At 35.2% G+C, this 26,908-nt stretch overlaps 1 protein-coding gene across 1 annotated transcript; it reads left to right on the top strand.

Moving 5' to 3' along the window:
* Positions 1–2,041: 2,041 nt before the first annotated feature.
* Positions 2,042–7,698, top strand: LOTGIDRAFT_184905 (hypothetical protein; the record flags this gene model as incomplete). Its single annotated transcript, XM_009046191.1, has 2 exons — positions 2,042–2,581; positions 7,006–7,698. Coding segments are annotated over exons 1-2 (957 nt in total), but the record flags the coding sequence as incomplete, so codon positions are not given.
* Between the last annotated feature and the right edge of the window lie 19,210 nt (positions 7,699–26,908).

The following is a 26,908-nucleotide window of genomic DNA, read 5'->3' as shown; positions in this document are numbered from 1 at the left end:
GTATGTGTATCAGGGACACTTATAGTTTCTATTTACACCATTCTGATTTTCTAGTCTTTGTATGTGTATCAGGGATACTTATAGCTTTTATTTACACCATTCTGATTTTCTAGTCTTTGTATGTGTATCAGGGATACTTATAGCTTCTATTTACACCATTCTGATATCAGGGTACAATCATATCTTCTATTTACACCATTCTGATATTCTAGTCTTTGTATGTGTATCAGGGACACTTATAGTTTCTATTTACACCATTCTGATTTTCTAGTCTTTGTATGTGTATCAGGGATACTTATAGCTTCTATTTACATCATTCTGATTTTCTAGTCTTTGTATGTGTATCAGGGATACTTATAGCTTCTATTTACACCATTCTGATTTTCTAGTCTTTGTATGTGTATCAGGGACACTTATAGCTTCTATTTACACCATTCTGATTTTCTAGTCTTTGTATGTGTATCAGGGACACTTATAGCTTCTATTTACACCATTCTGATTTTCTAGTCTTTGTATGTGTATCAGGGATACTTATAGCTTCTATTTACACCATTCTGATTTTCTAGTCTTTGTATGTATTTGTGGTTCTTGTAATTTCAATAAACAATTTATGACGTTACTATCTTGAAATCCATTTAGCTTCAACCTTATAACCATTATAATGATGTCTTCGGTGATCGAGATTCGAACCCACGACGCCTGATCACTTAAAACACAATTAAACTCTCCACTGATGGAGTTAATTTACTATTTATTCGAATCTAAGATAAATCGGATTGCATCAAGTGACAAATGGCATCAGGTTTTCAAAATTGTCGATTTTGCGAACCGGACGAACTGTTTTCATTTTATGCCATAAAGGCATTTGCCAACAGATGATGTTAAGGTTTTATATAGTTTTTAATGCTAAATTCTTTTTTTTGAAAATATGATGTATATTTTATGATATTATGACATTTGTTTCTACTCTATTTCAAAAAATCAATTTTTTCAATATTATCATTTTGATTCCGCTGAATTGAACTTTGGATACACATTTTCCACCAATTTGTGGACATTAAACGCTTGGTAATCTGCCTGTAGAATAAAGAAAATCCTGTGAACGAAATAAGTGAAATCGGTAAAATATGGGCTAAGATATATTGAATTCGTTCAATAGAAACTCCGTTAACTGGAGCATTATGTTATTTGTAGACCTAACAGTAAAATTCAATCCGTAACGATTTGAGTTATATTCATTTAAATAGCGGCGGATGATTTTATCAATGAACGTGCAACATACATAACACCCAAACACAATTCATAGAACTGTCTTTAATTTATTTTGAATGCCAGTTAACGGCATGTTAATTGTATGACCCAATATCGGTAAACCCTAACACTATTCACAAGCTAGCAGTTCATCCCTCGTCCCTATACAATTTAAAACAAAGCTCGAACACTGGGTGAATTATTAGGCTATTGTAGGCCTGAAATCAACCCTCGGTGGCCCACTGTCAATGAATAGGTGGCTTCCAAATCTCTATTCAAAGATCCCAGTGTCACTGCCAACTCAACGTGCATGTCAGTGTCTACATGTCAAACTGCTCTACCTGAGCTCATGACGTCATTTGATTGGCATAAATTCAAATTAATCACGTGCAAATTGGCACCTGCAATTTCGAACGAATTTCTGAAACGATTTCGAAAATTCTATGAAGAAAACTTGTCGATTTAGGCCAATTCTGTGAATACTGTTTAAACGACAAGAAAAAAAATTCCCGCGGTGAATTGCTCTGAACAATATAATTCGAGTTGAACCATACTGGGCAGAACAAAGCAAGTTAGTTAAGCCCCGCCCCCCAGGTAGTCACACCTCCCTAGCTGTCATAATGCGGAGTCATTGTGTGTCAGTCAATAGTGAAGCGAACTCAATCTGACCACAGCTAAGGTGAAACGGAGTGATTTGATTGGCTAACGAGGCGAGGAATTCATTTCAAACCAATCAATGAAGGCGTCTTGAATAGGATATTAGTTGGAAAGAAAAGGCTTGTATTATAATAGAAGAGCCAGTTGTAAATGAGGATAGATGGGTCTAGTGAATAGTCTTCTTATACTCAACTGTTTATCATATTCTCCATTGAACGGTTCGAGATAACAGTGTTTTCAGTGTTGGACCTATACAAAACTTGTAGAACAATTCGTCTTCATACAACTATTACACTAACTTCAATCGCCGAAAAAGAACGTTTTGGCGCGGATTATAGCCAAACTTCTAAAGCAGCCGAACAATAATCGAAGATTTATTTTTACCTTTGGTGACCACTAATCAGAATTTATGTACGAAAATCCGAGCTCAGGTGTGGAGAATTACAGCATGTCGTATTCGATGGAAGACGTCAAAGCGATGCAGCAACACACTCCGATCTCCAGTCCACCGTCTCACGGGGGTCTACAGCATACTCCACCGCATCAACAGCACCAGTCAAATCCACAGTCGCAGACGCAGAACGGAAATTCCGGAGGTACTAACGGATCTAACGGCGGCGGAAAGATGCTTGCGACTGATCCTAGAGTGAAACGTCCCATGAACGCTTTTATGGTAAGTAAAATCAAATTTCTCTTGTATTAATGGGAACGTAAAGTTTCACGTCGTTTTATTTAGGCCATCGTTTTAATATTTTGAGTTGACATCGCAAAACCGGCATGCCAAATTGTTAGTTTTACCTGTAAATTGTTTCAAATAAATTTTCAATAGCATGTTAATGGACATTCCGCTTTTTTTAGTGAATTTAAAACTGGCATATCAATTGATTTCACTTTCGAAAAGGTCCGAATAAATGAAAATGAATTTTAACCCGGCTTATCAATTGACATCTCGATGTAAAAGGTTTGAATTGAATTAGAAATGTAAATGAATTTTCGAACTGGCATATTAATTGACATGATATTCCCATGGTCATTTCCAAACCGGCATATCAATAATTGACATCCAAATACATAACGTTAAAAATTATTAAATTTATCTAAAAAAAATATAAGGTTAAAAAAAAATATATTAAATTCAATAAAAAAAACAATTCGGCGCATCTTTGTTTAAATTGAAATCAAGAACTCTAGATTTAAGATAAACGCCTTCACTGAAAATCTTAAGATTTTCACATATCGAAGCCATTACATATATCTAGCTACTGTTTTTTATGGATTTTGGATAAATCGATTTAGTTTGATGACGAATATTCTCCGTCTTGCTAATTAATGGTAAATTAATTAAAAGCTTTAACTCATTAGTTTAGTTAAATGTTAAACACACATGAAAAATAAACTGAAGTTTTTTTGACAATTTGTTACAAATTTCCGTAAATTTTTAAGAATATATTTTTTTTGAAATATGTGACTATTAATTGGGTATATTTTGAAAATTTTACATCATAGTCATGATATAAATTTGAATTTAAAATTGTCAATTTATAGTACTTTTTCTACTGATATAAATAAAAAATTAAATTTGAATTCATAATGTTAACAAAACATATATATAGTTGAACACTGGGAAAAATGATTTAGATTCTTAATATTTAAGGACATCTTATACGTTTTTTTATTATAAAGTTCTTTGTAACATTGTGTTATGTTGTATCAAATGTAACATAATGTAACATAATGTACATAATTTTGTAACGTCTGTAACACATTTGTAATGTTACATATTGTTTATCATATTCCATAATTTATATAAGAAAAAAAGTTATATTTATGTTGATAAAATTATATAAACAAATAACATAAAATTTATAATATAAAAAATATTATTTATATAAAATTAATAAAAAAATATATATATTTCGATACTTGTGAATATTTAATCGAATATTTATATTTTCTTAGACAATTTATAGTTTGTTTTCGAACATAGTTACACAAATTGACAAAATTGGTGTCAATACTTCAAAAAGAAATGTAGGAAAAGTTTTTAAAGCTATTTATAAATTCTCTACATGTATTATAGCGGTTTAGGGTTAACAATCGGATTATGAGAGGCTTAGGCTAAAATTTTAATCCTCCGGCCTCGTTGACCGTAGGTAGTTTGTCCTATTTACCTGACTTAGGAAATATTTGACACCGGTAGCAGTAGAGTAAGGTGTAAATACAAGTGTATGGTTATAGCTACTGGCTACTACTGTTAACCCCTTTAATGTCGCTTTATCTGGTAACATAGGGTTTGATCAATACTTCATGACATCTTTTGTGAGGAGGGGGTTAACATGGTTTATATTCGGGTGTAGATATACAGCTTCTGGCTACTGTTGTTAACCCCTTTTACGTCGCTTTATCTATTAACATAGGGTTGGTCAACACCAGGAGGAGGAGGGGGGTTAAAATGGTATAAGATATAAAAGTGTATATATCAAGCTATTGTTGTTAACCCTTTTTACGTCGCTTTATCTTGTGACATAGGACTTGGTTAACTCTTTTGTAACCATATCAGATTTTCAATTTTTTGGCGGAGAGGGTCATTTCTGAGTCTCTTAGTCCTTCATATAGTCTTTGGGGTTATTAGTCCCCTTCAGGGTTATTCCTAACCCAGGAAATACAAGACACACTCTACGTAAACCAATTTAGAAATAGGCAAGCCAAGGATATATTATTCTACAGTATCTTAATATCTTAAAACAGCCTTCGGGCTTTCCCTAATCTAAATTTTTAACCGAATTGGCTTACTTAGCCCTCAATACCACAAAACTTTTCATCGTTCTTCGAAATCTAAATGAAATTTTCGAATAGATTCGAAATTAATAATAAAGATTGCCTTAAGAAAATACTCTATTCTGTTTTCGAACGACGAAAGATTTGAACAGGTGTGTTTCTCTCACCTGGCCATTCAAAGATGGCCGCCAAGAAATAAGAAAATTGGTCTAGCTAGTCGAGTTAAATTTAGGTTAAAGTTAGTCAAATGGAAACGATTCGATGACAGTATTCGCTGGGTTTTGAGGAAAATATCGTCGTTATTCGACCCACCACATAATTATAACATATATTTTGTCTTAGTCATAAAATTACCCCCGATTACATTTCGAGATTGAATTTTATTATTTTTTTGTAAATTTTAAACATGACTAAGTTTTGTGCATTGACATGTAAAGATACCCGACATTTCTTGATAAAAATTTTATTATTTTGCTTGCTCTTGCGATTGAGACGCAATTGATGATACAGTCATATGCTTTGTGCAACACATGGGAGCAGATCATATGCTGATTTTATCGAGTTAAATAATGTACAGAACAGTAGGATATTGAACTCCATTTCATTAGTCCAATAAGATACAGAACAGTAGGATATTGAACTCCATTTCATTAGTCCAATAAGATACAGAACAGTAGGATATTGAACTCCATTTGGGGGTTGGGTGAATCCACGATTGTCTTAACGTAACTATATTCAAATACTTCTTATTTGATATTTGACTCTCAAGGAAATGATTTAACATAAAGAATATAACTGTTATTTCCCTACTAAGACCTGTATCGGCCTTCAAAGGTCATCTCTGAGTGTTTGTATTCAGGTACGACTAGTGACCAAGTGTAGTGAACGAGACAAGACTGATTAAATACGTTTATCTTGAAAGTTTTACACCCTACATGCATGAGCTTAAATAGTGCTCGTGAAATGAAATAATCTTATATTTTAAATTGGCGTACATGGGCATATTAAATGCTGTTATGGCATTTTATATCCTACTGTTCTGTATCTTATTAGACTAATGAAATGAAATGGAGTTTTATATCCTACTGTTCTGTATCTTATTGGACTAATGAAATGAAATGGAGTTTTATATCCTACTGTTCTGTATCTTATTAGACTAATGAAATGAAATGAAGTTTTATCTATGTCATATAAAGGCTATACGAGCAAATTTGTCTTTAAAATATCGTCGTATTGACTTTTAAGATTTTTAAAATTTTGTTGGTTTAGGGGATTAGTTTTAAATCATCACTTTGAATTTTGCTGGGAAATTTGGGTCAAATTTCATAACTTGAAATAAAAGTCGAAATCCATTTAAATGATTGAAAAACAAAATTGATTATTTTAAGATATTTTTTTCGATTTTTTGTATCGATTTTCTTTCTTGGCATTAATAGAGTTCACAATTGGTTTGTTACAAAAATAACAATATTTCTCAACTGATTATCTAAAAAAAGCCATTTTTCAAAATGAGAATTTAGATTAAGAATACAATCCTAATTTTTTATTTACAAATATTTACAAAATAGGATTTATATACAAGCGAAAGGATATTTGATAAATTATAAGTTAAAGGCAATGTTTGGTTATACATGTATATAGAAGTCAAATACATTGTTCTATTTTGTATACGCAACGTTCTTCAATACTATTACAAATTGGATAATGTTTTTTGTATGAAAACCTATTTACAAATGAGTTTGTCAAAAATATACTGGCCTATTTTGTATACCGCAATGCAAAGTTTTGTGATATCCTATTTGGTGTACAAATATACCAAATTTCATCTTATCCTATTTTGTGTACAAATATGCAAAGGTTTATGATATCCCATATCTGTACAATCATGAACAATTTTCGTTAAAATATTTCCCATTTACAAATAAATCTATCAAAAAAGTACACAATAGGACAATAGGACAATAGGATAATAAGTTAAATACTAAAAGTAGAAAAGAGTTAAATACAATATTCGGTTCTATATTTGTCAGTTATCGCTCTATAATTCAATCAATTATACATAATATCATTGTTCGAATTATCTGCCCTATGGCGTTATATTCAATATACATTTATAACCAACTGAGCCTAAATTTTTATACGTATACTGACAAATTTTACATTTTGAATTTTAAATAACTTTGAATGAGACCTGTGCGACCTGTTATGTGTCTTATGGACATGTAATTGATCTAATGAAATATAAAAATGTTCAGAGTGCTCAATATTCAATTCAAATCTAGCATCCGTTCTTATGATTGTTCTCTTTTATCTCTTCAGGTTTGGTCACGTGGTCAAAGACGAAAGATGGCTCAAGAAAATCCCAAGATGCATAATTCAGAAATCAGCAAACGTTTGGGTGCTGAATGGAAATTAATGACAGAGAGCGAAAAACGACCATTTATCGATGAAGCCAAAAGACTGAGAGCCATTCACATGAAGGAACATCCCGACTACAAATACAGGCCACGACGAAAAACAAAAACCCTCATGAAAAAGGACAAATACGGATTACCGGGTATGCCTAATTCCGCAATGCACCAAGTCGGACGTGACCCTGCCATGTCACCATACATGAACGGATATATGCCAAACGGATACCCTATGATGTCACATGACCCCAATGCCGCATATCAGCAAATGGCTGGCTTAGCCGGACATTACGGTTACCAGAATTTAGCTAGCCAACCTGTCAGTGCTGGTCAAATGACCACACCCTCATATATGAACGGAACCTCAAGTTATACCATGTCCATGGCTCAGATGTCTCCATACATGCAAGCGCATGCTCAAGCACCCCACTCGCAAGTGAAACGAGAGTCGAATACCCCCACCCACCCAGTATCTCAGAGCCAGCCCGGGAAATACCCCACACAGCAGGGTGACTTACGGGAGATGATCTCCATGTACCTACCACAGCCAGGCGACAACAGCGAGGCGGCGCAGCAACAACGTCTTCATTATCAGCAACTCCAAGGACAGTACGCCCATCATTTGCCACAAGCCACCACAGACGGACCCGTAGCCAATACGGTGCCCTTAACTCACATGTAACGCAAGCTCTACCTTCAAATTCAAACTTTCTCATAAAAAGTGCATAAATGACTTACAAAAACGAACGCGAGCCATACGTGAAATGTGCTTGAGTTGACCCGAGTTGACGAGGAACACTACATTAGAGTTGTAACTCCACACTCGAGACGTTATCCGGGTCGGAGCCTCGAACCGTGCTGAGAAAGAACTCAAGCCCGAGCTTGATGGAAAGTTAGGTGACGTGGTGAAGGAGTGATTGACGTATGGAAAGAATAGACTTACGAGTGACTGAACAAGTGGTTTTGGACAACCGGAGTCCAGAACTCACAAAAACTGATAATAAACCTGCCATTTTCCACTTTTTCTCAAGAAATCCTCATTTTTGTGTGTAGACTGACATCTCAAAGGAGAAATGTGTGCAGGATTTTATGTCCTAATGTGCTATTCAAAATGTACTATTATTTCGTTTTCTGTTTATCATTCATCAATGGAGTGTTCGACTGAAATTTTAGTCGACCACGTTTATTGAATGGTGGCCATATATAGTTGATGTTTGTGTGATTTTAAAACTTTGTGTTTTTCGTTTTCAAACCAAAATTTACATCGGTGGTTTATTTTAACAAACTTCTACTCAAAAATACGAAATCCAAAATCATTATGTGCTAAAATTGGGAACTGAAATATTCCGAAACGAATTCCATGCATAATATTATAAACATTCGTTTTTAGTGTTTCCATGACTTTTAATTCTTTTTTCACTAATTCGGGTTTATCTATTCCGAAACGAACAATTAGCATAATATCATTTTTTTTCTTATTTAAATTTAATCCATGACTTCTCATGACATATTTTCGTTTCATAATAGAAAAAAATCATTGATAAATACATATCATTTTTTATCATTTTGTCAATGAATTTCATAGTTGTTGTTAATAGTTTTCCTTTTTTTGAGAATTTTTTGTACACAGAATATCTTGTTATAATTATTATTATTATTATTATGAGTTGTATAAATTCCTTATTGTAAATTTATTAAAAAACGCGCCATAATATAGAACAAAACGAAATAATAATTGCCCCATTTCCCTTAAGTATGAAATCCAAATTTTAAAGATGCCAAGAACTTTCCAAAAATTCCATTTTTCTCATATTTTTTATTTATTCATCAACATTCCCAGAAATGTCATTTTTTTTACAATTTATTTATTCCGACATTCCTTTAGATATGAAATCCATTTTAAATTTTTATTTATTTTGTTCCATTTTACAAAACAAATTCGATTTATCATATCTGTCTAAATATTGTTTTTATTTTGAAATTATTGTTAAAATTTAGCCCCTCCCCCCTTATATTTCGTCCCGACCCCATCACCTTTTTCAATGTACATATCATAAATGTCGACTCAGTTATTTTATTTGGGCGCAATCCATTTTTTTGAAAAACCGAAAAAACAATAAAAGGCCTAATCTAAGGCGAAAAATGTATATCTTCGTTTTATTTGTTTTATATTCAAATGTTAATGGAGTTTGGGAAAATTGAAGATGTACGCAGCTGGACACGTGACCGAATTAACCTCCACTGTTGAAGAGTTTATTGACATTTTGTTTCTTTCCAAACGTAACGTTATTTAACTCAGTGTCAATATGGAATCCATTAAATTTTATTGAATTTATGTATTTCAATTAACGGAAGCTTCAAGCCAGATTCTGCAATAGCCTAAGTCCCTTTCGTCTACTTCATATTTGGCTACTAGATTTACTAAGTAGGCCTGTAAAGCATGTAAAGCAAGTCTTCCAATTTCTACTGAGAGTCTGCAGGGGCAGTGGGATGAAGTACTCAGTCGAAAGCAAGTTGGATTGTCTACTGGTATACTGGAATAGATTAGTCTGTAATGAGTTGGATTGCCATCTTTAAGGGACAGTGCAATAGCCCAGTTGTGCTAAGTTGGATTATCCTGTGGGATTGCTCAGTTAGTATCAATTTTCCATGCCAACTTTACTTCATCCATATCGTTGTTTCATTGAGGTCCTGTTCCTTTCTCCTTAAACCAAAAGAAGCGATCTGGAGTATCATTGGTTGTGTCAATTTAACATACTAGGGGTTCATTGGTATGCCGATTTGGCATCCGTTCACATAACATTTAACTCTTAAAGAGTCCATATTGCAAGAAATGAAAAATAAAATCCGTATCCCTAACATACCTAATGACACAATTTGGCATTGCGTTTGTCAACTCAGCATCACTTTTACAGATTCCACATAACAAATAACATTTGCTATTTTCATTTTCACAAGATATTTTCAAATTTTTTATATAATTTAACATCATAACTTCCAAATGGATAAGTTTTAGTACATTACATTTTGAGATATACATGTAGTGTATTTTCTAAACGTACAAGCGACCTATATATTATACTGTATATAATAGAAGATATCGACAGGCTTCGTGAAGTATCTTTATAACAATTTCTTTTATACAATTTATATAGGCAAAAAAGGATTACAACTTAATATTTATAATACAACAATTACAGTTTATGAAAGATTGCGACATTGTTGTGCATCTGTACTATAACGTACTGCAATGTTACTCTAGAACATGTTACAAAGTTACAATGTATGCATGGTTTTAAATTGTAACAGAGTTACATATTTCATGATAAAGAAATATATTATGTACTTTGTATGAAATGATACAAAGTTACACTAATACATGTTACAAAGATACAATGTGTGGAAAGGATTACAAAATAGTAACGGACGTTACAAAGTTGCATATAATTCATTATATAGAAATACATTATGAATTTTGTATATCAGTGCAACATTGATATACAACGTTACACTAATACATGTTACAAAGATACAATGTGTGTCGTGAAAAAGGTTACAAACTTTGTATGAAAGACAGAAATGCTTTGTATGTCTGTATGAAAATGATACAAAGTTACACTAATACATGTTACAAAGATATAATGTATGACAAGACGTTACAAAGTTGTAACGAACGTTACATATAAATAAATCTATAAAGGAGATGCTGTGTATATCAGCGTTGTACTAAAACGTTACGACGAAGTCTTGATACCAAGACAATGTTGCAGTTTCTGAAACGAACCCTAGTTTCAATATCAGCTAACCTTTGCGGAACCGAAAGTGGTCCATTGTTGTGTTGTTGTCTGTTTATGGATTTTGTAATTGTGAATCGTATGAGCATAATCGTGTGAGCAAAAACTATTTAAATATTAATGACCTTAAATTCAAAATACTGAAATTTATTTCGTTTCGTTTCGTTTTTTCTCATTCAAGCGGAAGTGAGTTACAGATTTTTAACGCAACATGTTAACCCCGCAGAAAAAATACATTTTATTTCCGGTTATAAGTTAAATGAAATGAAATGAAAACGTGGAGGTATGAAAAATGAATTACAAAAGGCACTCTAGAGACTTTCCTTGTTCTATTGTTGGAATATAATATGCCATAGACCTTTAGCTTCTAATAACGTACGGATCTTTACAATTGTCGTCGTTTCGTGACAAGTTTATATTTTAATGGCGAGGCGGAAATGTGATATTCAGATGCAAAAGTTAATTTTTAGAGTTGTGTACGATTTGATATTGTTTGGGGTTTGGTTTTGGGTTGCTGTCAGCTGTTTTGAAACTGGGTCGACAATCGTAAGCACTTGCTCAGGTTGTGTTCGATACATCGTTGTACAATGGACACTAAATATTATAATAGCGTTTAGTTGAGGGTATCCTTAAACTGGCCCTGCAATCGAAATCACTTGCCCAGGTTGTGTTCGATACATCGTTGTACAATGGGCAACGGATATTTGATGTAGGGTGTACTCGATACATCGTTGTTCAGGGCGTTGTCACATTTTAACTGACGATTTTTGATTCCGGGTTTGGTTTAAGGTTGTTTGATATATATGTAAAGATGGGTACGGTGTTGTAATATGAACCCTAGATTGTGATTCGGGTGTGTTCTGTTGGTCAGGGCACTTTAACATTGGGTGTGTTCGAATGTTCATCCTTCTGATGAAATATTGATTTTTATTAAGGACTTTTGATTGGGTGTGTTCGATGCACTGATGTGGAGGAACTCAACCATTAACCCTTTCACAATAATGTTGTGTTTAAGTTAGTTACGTGTATATCCCAAATTGATAAAAAACTGTGATGTCTGTGCCAGTGCTTACCTGAGTCGACCCGGTATCGGCTTTCACCCCCAATGCTTCTATAGGAGAGTATACCCTATTACACTTTATTCCGGTACAATTCAAATTTGTAAACTGAAACGAAACGAAACTTTAAAGACGACCTCTCTAACAAGAAGAAAAGTAGAATTTTAATTTTCGTCTGAATTATTCCCTTTTACAACTCCATTGTTATTCATTGCACGTGAGACAACACACGTGGCTCGCGCTAGTCTATCTCGATAAACAAACGAAAATCTACATAAAAATCTTCAAATTAATTCGTTTTTTGCTTAAGATCTCCCAGAGGCTGTATGTGATTTGTACGTGTGAACGGCTCCCGGCAAATTCCTCTACTAATTCATTGTTTTAAGTTCGATTAGATGTTAAAGTGATAACAGCTTTTGTCTTAAGTGTCAAATACTTTGTGTGAACATAAAAACCTGTTTTTGTCTGAGGAAAAGTGTAATTTTCTACTATTTTGAATTGTTTTTGTATTCAGGGCACGTTTGAAGTGTTTGTGTTAGTATATCTTGCAGTTCTTTTTGTGATCACTTCAAATGTTAGTTTTAGAACGTTTTCATTATAATATTGCGTGGTAATTGGTGCACTTTTGAATCCTCAACCACCTCCCCCCCCCCCCTCCCCCACTGCCATACATTCGGGGTAACTGTGAGAACGAATTGTAGCACAGATGATTAACTCGTTTGAATCTTTACATGGCGTTTTTTGCATGGTATGGTGGTCGTGGGTTCCCATTTGGATCGGTGCGTGATTATTTGCATTAAGTCATCTTTGCTCATTTTCCAGTTGACCCAGTAGTAAATGGGTATGGATAATCCAGGAAAGATCAATACCAAGAGGTTTGACCAAGGACCAGGTGGTAGAAAGGATCCTCGTGAACCTAAGTTGCTATCCTTGTTTCAATTCACTTTGGGTATCTAGTACATTTAAACGCATTTCAACAGCAACATTTTAACTCTATTTTCGTGTACATTGTTTTGTTTTTAGTTTAAAATGTTCTGACCTATTTCTTTTGTTTTATATATTTCGTGTTCATTTGATAGAATCATTTTTTTAGCGAGTAAACATAATAAATATCCCATTTTACAAAAAAACATAAAAATAATTATGAAATACAGTGAAGTTTTATATTCTACTGTTCTATATCTTATTGGACTAATGAAATGAAATAGAGTTTTATATTCTACTGTTCTATATCTTATTAGACTAATGAAATGAAATAGAGTTTTATATCCTACTGTTCTATATCTTATTGGACTAATGAAATGAAATAGAGTTTTATATTCTACTGTTCTATATCTTATTGGACTAATGAAATGAAGTAGAGTTTTATATCCTACTGTTCTGTATCTTATTGGACTAATGAAATGAAGTGAAGTTTTATATCCAACTGTTCTGTATCTTATTAGACTAATGAAATGCAATTGAGGTTAATGTCTTACTGTTCTACTTATTTGACTAACGAATTGGGACACAAAACAGGGTGCAGATGTATTTAAAGATTTGTCGATTTGTTATTTGGTGCTTGAGGGTTCGAATCCCCAGACAAGACACCTGTTTATACCCTCGAGCACCATTTTTATAACCCTTTCTTATCTGAACAGTTTGAATGAAAAGGTATTTTCGTTTCTTAGGGGCATGTAATTTGTACTGTAGCCATCATTTCAGAAACGTTTATGTTTATATCGTAAGTCATCATTACTTAATCTGAAGATGTATTTTCGTTTTATTTTCAAAGCCAGTAGAGTTTTGTGCTACCCTGGCGTTAATACAGGAGATCCAGTTACCTAGTGCAGAACGTCCAGTTCCTGAAAACCATGCTAGCGAGACTATAGTTAGACTCAATTATATAAAGATTTCGCTGCTGTAAAATGCATGTTTAATGTTGTGCGGTAGCCATCTGTTGAGACTCGAAAAATGGCGTCCGAATCCTAACTACACCTCGTTAAAAGCAGGGACTATATAAGTCAAAATAGGCTTGTGTTTAAACTACGAAAACTTTGATGTTGAAATTAGCACTGTCTGTTGAAATTGACAGTCGCCTCGACACTAAGTTGACTATACCCTACATGTTAATTTGGCGCTTTGATAGCTGTGGTGTCAAAGGTCATCGCTAAGGAAGGGTCAATTTGTCATGTTTGAAAACAATATATTTTAGCATTTTTATTCTTGTATGAGATTTACGGGGGCCAATTGTTCTACAGGTTGTACATGATAACGATGCCTCGACAGTTGGAATCAAAAGAGATTAAGCTCATGTCGCTGTGCTTGTATAATTTCCCCCATTGCTTACTGCATGTCGTTGCTCGTCTCATACAAAATCCAATTTTTGAGTCAAAAATCCCTGCCCCATCTTGGTGCCTAGGTTAAAAATCCCCACCCCATCTTCAACGATTTTGGGTGCCTGCTGTATGATTTCGCCCTCCCACCCATATCCAAAAGTATCCCTCTAAATTACTATACTCTGTTTCTGTAAATTGAATTCTGTGTTATTGACTGTTGTATTAAATTAGCGAAAGTATAACAGTATATCGATTCACAATAAAGAAAATGACTATAATTTTAACAATCAGACGACGAGATTTCTATTTGTTTTCCAGCATTAAATTGAAGGTCTGATGAATACCACGGATTTCACAAAAATCTCAATATTTGCGTTAAACATAACGATTTGTTGTGTACACATAAATCGATGATGTCATCATTATCTGTGATAAGTACACAAAAAGTAATGATGTCAGACAAGTCACGATGGCGTACATTTCCTTTGGGTAATATTTGCAGATTTTCGAAATATTGTGAAGATTAAATCGATTTTCGATGGATCTAAAAGCAAGGTGTTACAAAATTAATTGATTTTTTTTATTTTAAAGTATTTAGTATACAAATTGAAATGGAAGGATTGAACCTGATAGGGTAGGGTAGGATAGGATAGGATAGGATAGGATAGGATAGGATAGGATAGGATAGGATAGGATAGGATAGGATAGGATAGGATAGGATAGGATAATGTAGGATAGGATAGGCTAGAATATGATGGGACACGATAGGATAGGATATTGGTGATAGGATAGATAGGATAGATAGGATAGATAGGATAGGACAGGGTAGGATTGGTTGGGATAAGGATGTGAAATGCTGCAGTGAAATGACATAGGATAACGTATGCAGAAATACACTAAAATGAGGGTAACGAGTTGAGCGAAGAATGTGTTTGTTTCATCGCCCTTCATTTAGATTATAAAATAGTTTCAGACATTATAAGATGCCGTGAAAGTAAGCAAACCTTGCCTGTCTTAATTCATAGCAGGGCTTAATTCATAACAGGGCTTAATTCATAGCAGGGCTTAATTCATAGCAGAGCTTAATTCATAGCAGAGCTTAAATCATAGACGAGATTTCCATATCGATTTTAAACTTAGAGTCTTAAAACTAATGGGTGAAATGTATTTAAAACTAAGCTCTATACATGTACCCATTGTTTGCATTACTCTACCCATAATAAAATGGCGGTTACCCGATACCCCTCGACCGCAATGACCCTCTACCGCTAGAGGGCGTATAACGTCGGTAGGACACGTCTAGAGATATTTGAGATCAGGGTTGGGGCTGGTATGAAATGCCCCACAATATCCCTTGGGTCTTGGGCTTAAATAAAAGATAACCAGGTAAGGGATTTGACTGGACAAACAGGGGTGCCGTCGGAATTAAAAGACGTCAGTAAGTCCTCTGGGTTCTAGATTTCACTTTTGGCATTAAGCATCTTAATTCATGAAATTTTGAAACAAGGAGTCCACGAAAAACGTCAAAATATTGGAAATTTGTATAAGTCGGTTTGGAAGGTTTTGGAAATTTTATTGAAATTCCTACTGTTGTCCTTTTAGCACTAAGAACAATTCTTGGAAATGCTGTACGTATGGAAGGTTCATGGGTACCCAAATCTCCCTAAAGTCATAGGGGCAACCCACACCGACCCCCATACGGTCTAGGGTGGGCAGAATCTCGACATAAGGAGAGGATGAAACTAGATATCCTTGGTATTCAGAATACCTGATTAAAACAGAGATGTCCCATGTCGTTATTTTTATTGACTATTTACTTGTCATATTGTTTTACTGGCTACTGCCTGGCTGAACATCTTCTAAATCTGAATTTCATAAGAGATTTTACTTAAATATTTGGGTGTCATGGGTTCGAAACCCTGAAAACTTTGCAATGTTCACACTCAGGGTGATTCGAACCCTCGATTGACACTCAATGGTAACAAAGATATATTGGCAGGCCAATTATGACGGGATTCGAACCCTAGGTAACCAATGTTAAAAATTAAAACAAAGCGATTCAGATATTCAACATAATATTTGAATGATATTATGATATACAACTCAAATTATAAGATTAAAGGTCGAAGGTCAATCGACAAGATTAGGTCTCCTAAAACAAAACTAATCTGATAATCCCTCCACTTCACTAATAAATTGTATTTTAATGAAGCTAAGTTTACTTTTCTGAAATTACTAGTCCTATAATCTAGATATCGGGCGGATATGTAATATAAGCTATTCTTTGAGTTTGGTTAGAGTGAGAGAGCGAGAGAGAGAGAGAGAGAGAGGGGGGGGTGGGGGGGGGGGGGGGGGTGGAGAGTTCAGGAATGTAGATGCTAAGGGGTTTTGAACATAATTATAATCATAAGAATTTTAGATTTCTGAACATAACTGAAATGTTTTGAACATACTTTCAGTGAACATAAGCTTTTTTTTTTAAAAAAATCAAATTTCCCTCACCCCCCTTAAAAATCCGCCCGTATTAAAAAATGTGAAGGGTTATTTATCATTGTTTTAATGTAATGAAATTAGATCTGCTATGGCGGACTGACTACCGGACTAGTTGTTGACGTGGTGAAGGTTATCTGATTATTTATTGTAAGTCTGAACCATTTTCACCTGTGTTAAAGGTAGGCTCTCTCATAATGCGTTCCCCGTTATAACCATATTACATGTTCGTTTAAACACTCCAGCTCGGCTAACTTCAATTTTGGTCCATTGTAACCATGCTAGATTGCCCCTGAAACCCCCCACTTCGGCTTACAATCACTACTATATCTGACCATGACTCTCTTAATCAGTGGCACATTGTAACTATGTCATACGTTCCTTTCAAACCCTCTAGCTCGGCTTATTATGACTACTTTTATGTGTCTCTTGTATTTTAGCAATGGGAGAGCAATTTATTTATCCATTACACCCTGTAGTTATGCTCAATACCACCTTTAGATGTATGGAAGCAAAAAGTTAAGATTAATTTTTCAGGCGACATAAGTATATACATGATATTCAATATAAAACCAATAGCATTGCTATCAGCCTTTACATCCTCTAGCACGGCTTAATACTTCATTCACTATGATTATCTAGATCAACACACACAAAACAGTAAAGCTTGACTTTTCACACGAAATAAGGAAATGCAAAGACTCTAACACGTAAAACAATAGAAAAGGCAAGTGACAAGTAAATTTTAACAAGTTTTAAGCCGAGGTCAGGTATAATCCAAAGTTATCTGGTTCAATTACTAACAAACAGTAGTATAACACTTGAATACAATACCTTAATTACCTAGCTTATATATAATACACTTATAGTAATACCCGCTTATATAAGAGCATTATCGTACTCTCATTACACGAGTCGTGTCCCTTGGGTGTGGAACGGGTCAAACGTAGAGCTAATCTGTCGACAAGGGTTGTAGGGTTGTTTTCATTGAGGTTCTTTTAGGACTTTTTAAACGAGTTATGTCCCTTGGTGGGTCAAACATGGTCGGTCTCTGGTACATGCGAACGATGATAGAACTTAAGTTACTGAGAGACTAGAGACTTCAAAGGTGTTAGTATGTAATAGAAATGAGTGTCATTCATTTCCTTCGTTGTTAGATAAGGGCACAATCATACACTTATACGTCGAGTTATGTCCCTTGAGTCCCTTGATGTACTAATTTTAGAAATACTTGAGTATATTGTTCTGTGCACTCAATTTCACCGAGGTAATTTATCTAAACATGTTCGTGACTATACGATCAGATTACACGAACTCCCAGTTTGATTTGAATTAAATGCAATGATATCACGTCACGTGCATATTGGCGGAACACAAGCGACAAAAAAACTTTGGCGGTAAATCTCGAAGAGTTGTCATGAATCTCTGAAATTGGTTCCATTTTTACCTGGAATTTAATCACGCAAAGTTTAATATCGCTAACTTGTCACGTGATCACACGATATGCCAATCAATTAACAAGTCAAGTATTTGAAATCAATAAGATATCGTGAGAATCGACGAGATATCACGAGTTTACACAAAGCTGTTATTATCGTTTGTTAAATTGACTTTTTTTATTTTCGGATTTTTTATATCTTTAGAATATTTCCGTGCTTTCTTTCAAGGAAAATTAGTTAGATTGCAATTGATCACCAAAACAAAGGAATTTTCTAAGATTTCTGACTTAATTAGTGAAATTTTGATATTAATATATTTTAGCTTTTAATGATTTTCACATTTTCTTAAGATTATGACAATTTTGAGCTCCTGTGTATCACGATATTAGGACCTGACACGGAGGTTTTTGTCGGTCTTTAGGAATTTCCTGATACGGTATCGGTTCCATAGACCGTTGAAGACTTCCTGCTACTGATTTTGAGTCGTCCGGATTTAAAGCGGATGGAGATATTGAACTCAGATTACAAAAAAAACAGGAAAGTCTACAGGGCTTTATAAAGGGGCAAGGGTCCAGAGGCATAGATATACTATTATAATGTCCACGTTGGCGTCAACATGGTCCTAAAAGCCACAACGTCGGCTTTGGGCGTTAGATATACCTCAGTATAGTTGCAAAGCGTAAATGGTCCAATCAAAAGGCCATAAATTCCATTTCATAGTTTTAATCCATTTGCTCAATAAGGTACAAAGTAGGACGTAAAACTCAATTCATTTCCTTGAAGCCTTTATGAGCTACTGACCAAAGTAAAACAAACAGGACGATTTCTATTTGGATACGACCCTTGTATTTGATATGACACTAAAAGCCTGTATATATATGATTACCTATCTACATATAGTGTCACTTTCCCTTAACAAATTGACTTTTACTTTAGTTAAACTGATTACTTCAAGTAGGGGCTAATTTATTTGACGGCCCGATAGACCTAGTAGTGTATTTACTCTAAATATAAATAGCAACTGCAGACTTATTTTCTGCTGGGCGTTAATATGGAATTCAGCACAATCGAATTTTGAAGTCGAATGGCATTTTACTGCTTGGAAACGCAATTGTGGACTATATGTCTAAAAGGAGGCGCAAATAACCTGTTGACGTCATTCAAAATTATAGAACGGTTTGACGTCATGGAGCATTCAAGAACGTTTTCACGTCATGATGTGACGTCGTTTCATATTGCACAGCGTTGTGACGTCGTTTCATATTGCAGAACTTTTTGATGGTATTTCTTGATGTCATACCATATATTAGAACGTTTTTAACAAAGTTATAACTAAAGAACTCATAGTATAATCGGGACACATCGTAGACACGATGGAATACGTATCGTAACGTAACGTAATCTAAGTAACGGTTTAAAGTCATACGTCCTTTCTAACACAGAGACAATTCATTAGAGGATCGGATCGAGTTCCTAATTGGAATGAATTAAATTTTAATCCAAGTTTCATCAAGATTTTTTTAACATCTGTCAAAAGGCTTTTTGCGTGTGTAAAACTCGTGGTTATTCACCGATTAATCAGTCAACGCAAATCAAATTCGGCCCCAATTTGTTACCATTAATATTGAATGACAGAAAGTAACTGGGGGTTTAATTACCCATTTTCCACTTCACGCAATTTCTCACGTGACTCGCTTCACGTGCGTGTGGAGCGAGAAGAGCAGAAGATACAAGATGACAACGTTTTGATTGAATTCTCACCAGGGCGCCAAAAATTGCTGTAAATCTCATTTCGCTAGAGTCTTTTTTCATCCACTTTACTTTCGATTTTTTGATGCTCTTTTGTTCAATATTATATGCTTTTTCAAGATGGTGGCGATACGCCAATTAGTGGATTCCTTCGACGGCTTAAGTTGTAGATACACGTCTTGACGTAGCAATGACGTTTCTATAAACCATTAGGTGATGAGACCGGGTAGCGGCACTTAATTGTTTAGGGCGGAGATTGGGGGCACACGTAATCCTTTCCCTATCTAAAAGTGTGTGGGGTTGTATTGTATACGTTAGTATTGTAGCACTCGTCTTGAAATTCGTGTTCGTGAGAGTTACCTGCTCTAGATCAATTAAACGTTCGGATTTCTTTTATGACAGAAACGGAAATTAATAATTTTCTGATCAGAAGATGAACCTTCCTCTTCTACTTCCGGTTCGAGGGTTAGGAAAAATCGCAGATTGACACGAAAATAAGTTCTATGATATTTTCTGATTGATATTCTCTGATCTTTCAAACCCTATATATCTCACTGACCAACTTTTAATTGGAGCAAGATTTCAGTGGTCATTTGAAACAAATCTTTGACGTACAAGTCGGTATTTTGGGGAATGTTGTATTGCTGTATTGCATTGTGGTTTCTAATATGGCGATGTTTTTTTTTTTTCAGACTGCTACTGCATAGAATGGTAAGGATCTGCTTTCATTGATATTTCTAATCATCTCCTTCGAAAGTAAACTGTAGTCGTTCGGATGGGGACAATGAGACCCGGACTCGAAAATCGGAAAGAAATGGCTAATTGGTGAGCTGCTTAGAACGTTGAACCGAGTTTCGTTAGGGTTAGGGAAAACATAGACTAGTGTAGTTTATATGTTGCAGAGACGTAGCCCAGAATTTAAAACTCCATTTTATTTCGACACATCAGTATAATACAGAACAGTAGGATATAAAACTCCATTCCATTCCATTAGTCCAATAAGATACAGAACAGTAGGATATAAAAAATTCCATTCCATTCCATTAGTCTAATAAGATACAGAACAGTAGGATATAAAACTCTATTCCATTCCATTCGTCCAATAAGGTACAGAACAGTAAAACGTTGACTTTTTTGTTTTTTTTATATCGTTCTATTTCAAATCATAATAATCGTATTGGTGAAATGCGGACATCAAAAACATAAAAAAAATAGTTCCCAGAGAATAACAAACGACCTTGAAGCTGATCACATGATTTCGTGATAAATAGTTCCGTGTTCAGGAAAAGGAACCTCATGAATATTCATCAGCATAATCACACATCAAATACATATTAGTAATTTCCAAATCATACGCTCGGTAGACTCGCATATTGTGTATTTACTTTAATAATGCAATAATGATAGGCGATATTCAATGCCAAAACTTGATATTGGCCCGTTCCGCTTCAATAACGCCTACATTTTTTCTTATCTTTTTACTTTTTGACGACCAGTTCAATTAATTTCACTTAATCGAAGACGGATAATGGAAAAGTACTCTTCAAAGATCCCACAAAACAACTCGAGACTTATTTGAATATTTCTGAATAGAGATCATTTCTCTTTTATTCAAAAGTTTCAAGAGGGGCATTCTTTCCTCTAACATTCAGTTTTATATCTTTATATTGAAAACCAAACAAAGGGCGATAATTCGATGTTTTGGCCCACACGAGGTCCACATGAGTGTGTGTGATTGAATAAATGGCGTTCTTGAGCAGGGTGAGGAGTTGTCTTAGAGACCCCCATTGTCCTAATTGTTTTGAATTTTGACAGTAACAATATCGAACAATATGGAAAAACCAATAACTCAAAATCATACCTTTTTTTATTTTCAATCAAGAAGAGTTCTATAGAAACATATTCATTTATTATTCCGATTTATTCAATTTATTTGACTGGGAATTCAATAGGGGCTTTTCAATATGGGACCTTATTTAGAATGCAAACCAAGCACGCCCTTATTATTCGTATTTTAAGGCTCTAACTAAACGTTATTTTATTCATACCGACTTTACGACTTTGCATTCAATAACATTTTATTGGGACCATAATGGTGGTTTAGAAACCTTCAAAAACCCCTTTTAATGTATCGAAGAATGCAGAAGAATACCCTAACACCTTAATCCAAATAGACGGATTGTTCGGAAACGTGCGACCATTTAAGGGTCTTAATGTTGACCAAACTATAGCCACCATTCAAACCATACAACTGAGAACACTGATAACTTTTCAAATTTACAAAATGGCCTTTTTCAAATGTGGTAAATGGTCATTGAAATTGTACAATCCGGCACTTTTTTATTACCAAATTATTCCCCTTTAATGAAGTCTAGCCTTAGGAAATCGACATAATTTGGTATTTTTTACTGAAGAATGAAACCACAAATAATAAAGTGAATGTAAAAGCGAACGACTCATTTAAAAACCTAAGGATTTGTTCGTTATTATCATTGTTGTTCTGATTAGCCCAAACAGGTGTAGAAAAGGTGGACGTAAAACTCCATTTTATCTCGGATAATATAGCCTAAGCTAGCATAATTGCGCTTACGTTAATCCAAAGATATTCTAAGCGAGAGACACATTTTTAAAAACACGAGGAATTGTACAGTAACCATGTCACTTCCGGTTATGTGATGTTTACATCCGGTCTAGAACTTTCCATTTGGTAAACAGTTGACGTCCTTGTGTAAACAACTGAATTAAAAACATATTTTAAAATAACAATTAAAAAATAAAACGTACTGATTGAACTGTGGTTTTTTCAACATTTTTATTTAAAAACTGATAAGGACGTTCTAGATTGTACTGTTTGATGAGAAATTTCAAATCATTTAGATCCCTAGATAGTTTAACATTTCCCTCGTTGCACACTGCATGGCATTGCTCGTCCTTGCTAGCCCTCACAGACACAGAAAAGTAGGACGTAGAATTCCACCAATTTCAAACTGTACAATTTCTCGTTGCGGAATACATGGCGTTTCTCGAAATTGGCCACTTGTACCCTATGTAAAGCGATATATAAAACAGGCTATACTGTACAGAATATCACGGTACTGTTCACGATGTAAAGGCATTACGGTGGCCAGATTTGATTGTTCGCAAGTGATTTATCAAGAGGGTCAATGATGTATGCTGTTAAGTTGGTGTAATGGAATTGGTGGATTGTCAGAATTTTGTCAGGGTGCAATACATTTGTTCGGAGAGGAAGAGAGGGAATTGTCTTGCCCCTGTGTAGCTACTGGTCTGAGTAAGGGCCGAGGTATCGTGGCTAGAAGAGAATTTGATTCCCAACCCAAAAGAAGTTCTCACGATAACGTTGGTGTTGCCATTGAAATGATACTATTTCGACCAGATTTTTTTACCCGAACTTCAACCCAGCTTGTCTTTGCCGTGGTCACGTTTTGGACCTAAATTACCCTTTATCCACCCTTAGACAAAATGGCGAGAATGTAGGGTCATTTTGGACATGGATTTTTGTATTATAACATGTGTTTTCGTGGAGGCTTTGCACGTGAATTGGGTTAGGAAGTTGCTTTTGAAGGGACGGGGGAACAGAGCTAGGCAGCACTCTGAGGTTTTACAGAGTTTTTTTTTAAAATCGATGTATTTTACTCTACAATAAATGATGGCCTACAAATCAAAACACCAATGTTTCGTTTCATCTTTATCACACAGTTGTTTCTAATTTTGCAAGCAGACGACACCGGGGTCCGCCATTGGTGAACCGGGAAATCCAGTGCAATTCAGGTTTGAACGTGAGTTCGAGTAAAAATCGGCAGTCCGCCGCTGACATTTCGGTAGGCCAACGAGGTTTGGTGAATAAAAACCGCGAGAAATCTTCAAAATGTCACGATTTCGTAACGAAAAAACATTTTTGAATCTAAACTTTTTTGTATCTTTCGTTACGGTTTATTTTTAGTTTCTACTCATTTTCGCTTCGTTGAATCAAAACAACAGATAAATAATTTACTTTTGTACGAAATCCAATAATTACATACATTATTTCGTTTCGGTCTAGTTATGGTTATAAATATTACTCAAGCCGAGTTTTCTAAATGAAATGACGGGCTTTAGAAGGTCAAGTAGTTAGGTGCGTAGCCTTATTAAGAATACATCACAATTGGTTTTGTAATAATGGGATAGCAATCAACCAACTTTCCCAGCAGTTTCAGAAATGGACAATTACTTCAGTTCTTTTTTCTCATGGAGCATGGGGTCCGATGGACAAATGACCTGCCCATAAAACATCACCCCATCATCAAGGGTTAATTTTTCAAAGTCTCCAACTTTTTTTGTCTCCCGGACATTCACTCATTTCACTTTTAATATGTTCATTTTGACATGGCATTCCTAGAGCATGTTTAGCCAGTCGGAGCCCTTGACAGAAAATCTGTAAACATTGTGGCTTGTCCATGCCTATGATTGGCTGCATTTGCTAGTGTATAATCCAATCAATTAACCACAGTTACAAACTTCTGTGTTACAAGAAAGGTGACTTTTTCAGTCAAAGTATAAGACGAAGTTCGTTATAGCTTGACATAATGAAGATAAAACCGGTAAGACGTAAAACTTCATTTCATCTCATTACTTAACGTTTTCCTACTTCAAAAAGAAGCCAAATGGTAAAATTGGCTGGAAGGAACGTTTAACGGCAATTCTCGGACATGATCGAGATCTAACGAGAAAAATGTAGCTATATAGTTAATGATTGCAATTTATCATCACTGACATCCATCGCGATTGACCAGTCTCTAACGATGTAATTATTGGTCATTAATTTCTACTCGATTGTCCAGCCATTAACCTTACAATTAATGACCCTAAAAACAATCAGCGTAAGAATATGTAATCACTGGATCAGACAATTAACACCCCACTAATATCAGATTACTCCGCTGGGAACGATGATTGTCGATTAAGCAGTAGCTACGGTTTTACCAGTCCCTAGCGAATTGATTCCGAGACTTATTAATTTCTTGGTCTTTAACATCCAGGCGTTTTCTGATTTTTCTTGTTTTCCCTAGAAACGTACAAGACAGATTTGGTTATTGGAATTTTCCTGTTTTTGTGTGTGGAACTATGTTTTTTAGACGCGCAATTAGTTATATACAAAAACAGCCAGCGGATGATTGATGAACATTCGGATGTAAAAAGGTTTTAAATCTGAATTTGAATGCGGTCCGTCTGGAGGCATCAATCTGATTGGTCAGATTTTCAGCCATGATTGATGATCTCGTTTCCCCATTGGTTCGTTTCAATTTTCTGAAATTCACGAGGCATCTACCTCCCATTAATCATAATTTTTTAAACGCATTCATTTTATTCCCTAAATGGCGAAATCTGAAATCGAATGGACACAGTTTTTCATTAATTTTCATGAATTTTCATCAATTTGGTCGAAATTAATAACATTTTAAATATGTGTCGTCTGCTGGAATGAAGAGTGAAGTAATCAAGATGGCGGACGTGATGACGTAAGGATTCTCATTGAAGGAAGCAGACGATAGCCTACTTCAACTGATGGTCCTTTGATTACTGTCGTTTATGAGAAAAATACTCGTTTAGAAAACGATTTCAGGTTATAAAAGGAAGTTTGTTTATTTCTGTGACATCGACATTCGACAAACTCCCACTGCCTGCCTTCGATTTTCTGGACGGAATTGTACACAGCCAGTAGATACTTTGCAAGAGATCGGTCCATCTACTCATTTACTCAGTCCCTTGGGTCACAGGAAATTTTAGACTCAATAGTTTGAGCCATGTGATTTTACATCAGTGACCCCGCCCCGCATAACCCTTCCAGACGAAGATGAAGATATTTTGAAAGGGATTCGAACTCAACGACACCAGTGAGTCGTCATATTGTCTAATAAAGATGAAAATCCTCCATCGTCTTGAAATGTCTGAGATAATGTTGTCAAGCCTACGCCTGCAGACATTTTGAAAAAAAAAGATTCGAACTCAACGGCACTAGTAAACCGTCATCTAGTCGAATGAAGACGTCTTTCATCGTCTTGAAAAGTTTGTCATAATCCTGTCAAGAATCGTCCTGGAATCTTCGATTTCTCCGCTATTCTTAATTGAATATCGTGATACTCGATGATTGCCAGGGTTAACCCTTTAAGCGCCGACAATCGATGTAAGAGAGATAAAATGACAAGAATCCTATAATTGAGGCTCAATAACCCGACGTTTAAGTGGTTAATAGAGATTTTATCATTTATCCTTTGTCTTAATTAACGGCGATAACTCTTCTTAAAGGGATCGCGTCTGACATCAATTTACTCGCGTTAAACCCTCGTAAATTAATACGCCTACAACTGGCTTCAGATTATTGAGTGATTAGTCTTGTCGTCTGCGGATGTAGATGGAATGATACGAGGTTCCTGGTAATAGCGCGCAGTAATTTAGAATCTGGAAGCGTGTTTGACTTCTGTTTGTCACGTGTTTAGAATAGGTATAATTGGAAAATTCTTATGGAAGTGTGGCGTCGTTTGTCGGGCGATAAATTTGAGCCAATTGTTGAGCTGACCACCATCTTCATTAGCACCATCAGGTGCAGAAAAGAAGGACGTAAAACCCCATTTCATGTCATTTCGGTGACCACTTCTCACCCCTCAGCTGGCGAGCGAAAAGGGGTTAAGGATTTGGCCCATTTACCTTAAAAGATTAGTCTACTTGGATGAAAAGACGGCCCCTGATGTCATTTCATGGACCTTTCAGTTTTAAGCTCTTTTGAGCTTCGTACAATAAGTATTGAGACAGGTGATGCTAACTGGACATGGAAGGCATGCTTTGTCTTCTAGGACACTTGCCGCCACTCTGAGATTATGTTTGCCGATTTTTTTTCCGTTTCCTTTATTACATATTACGTGGGGTTGCCTCTCTTCAGTAGCCCAGTCAGATGCAGAGAATTAGGAA

The sequence above is a fragment of the Lottia gigantea genome, assembly GCF_000327385.1.
Source record: "Lottia gigantea unplaced genomic scaffold LOTGIsca_10, whole genome shotgun sequence".
Taxonomy (NCBI): Eukaryota; Metazoa; Mollusca; class Gastropoda; family Lottiidae; genus Lottia; species Lottia gigantea.
This window is presented reverse-complemented; position numbering and strand designations above follow the sequence as displayed.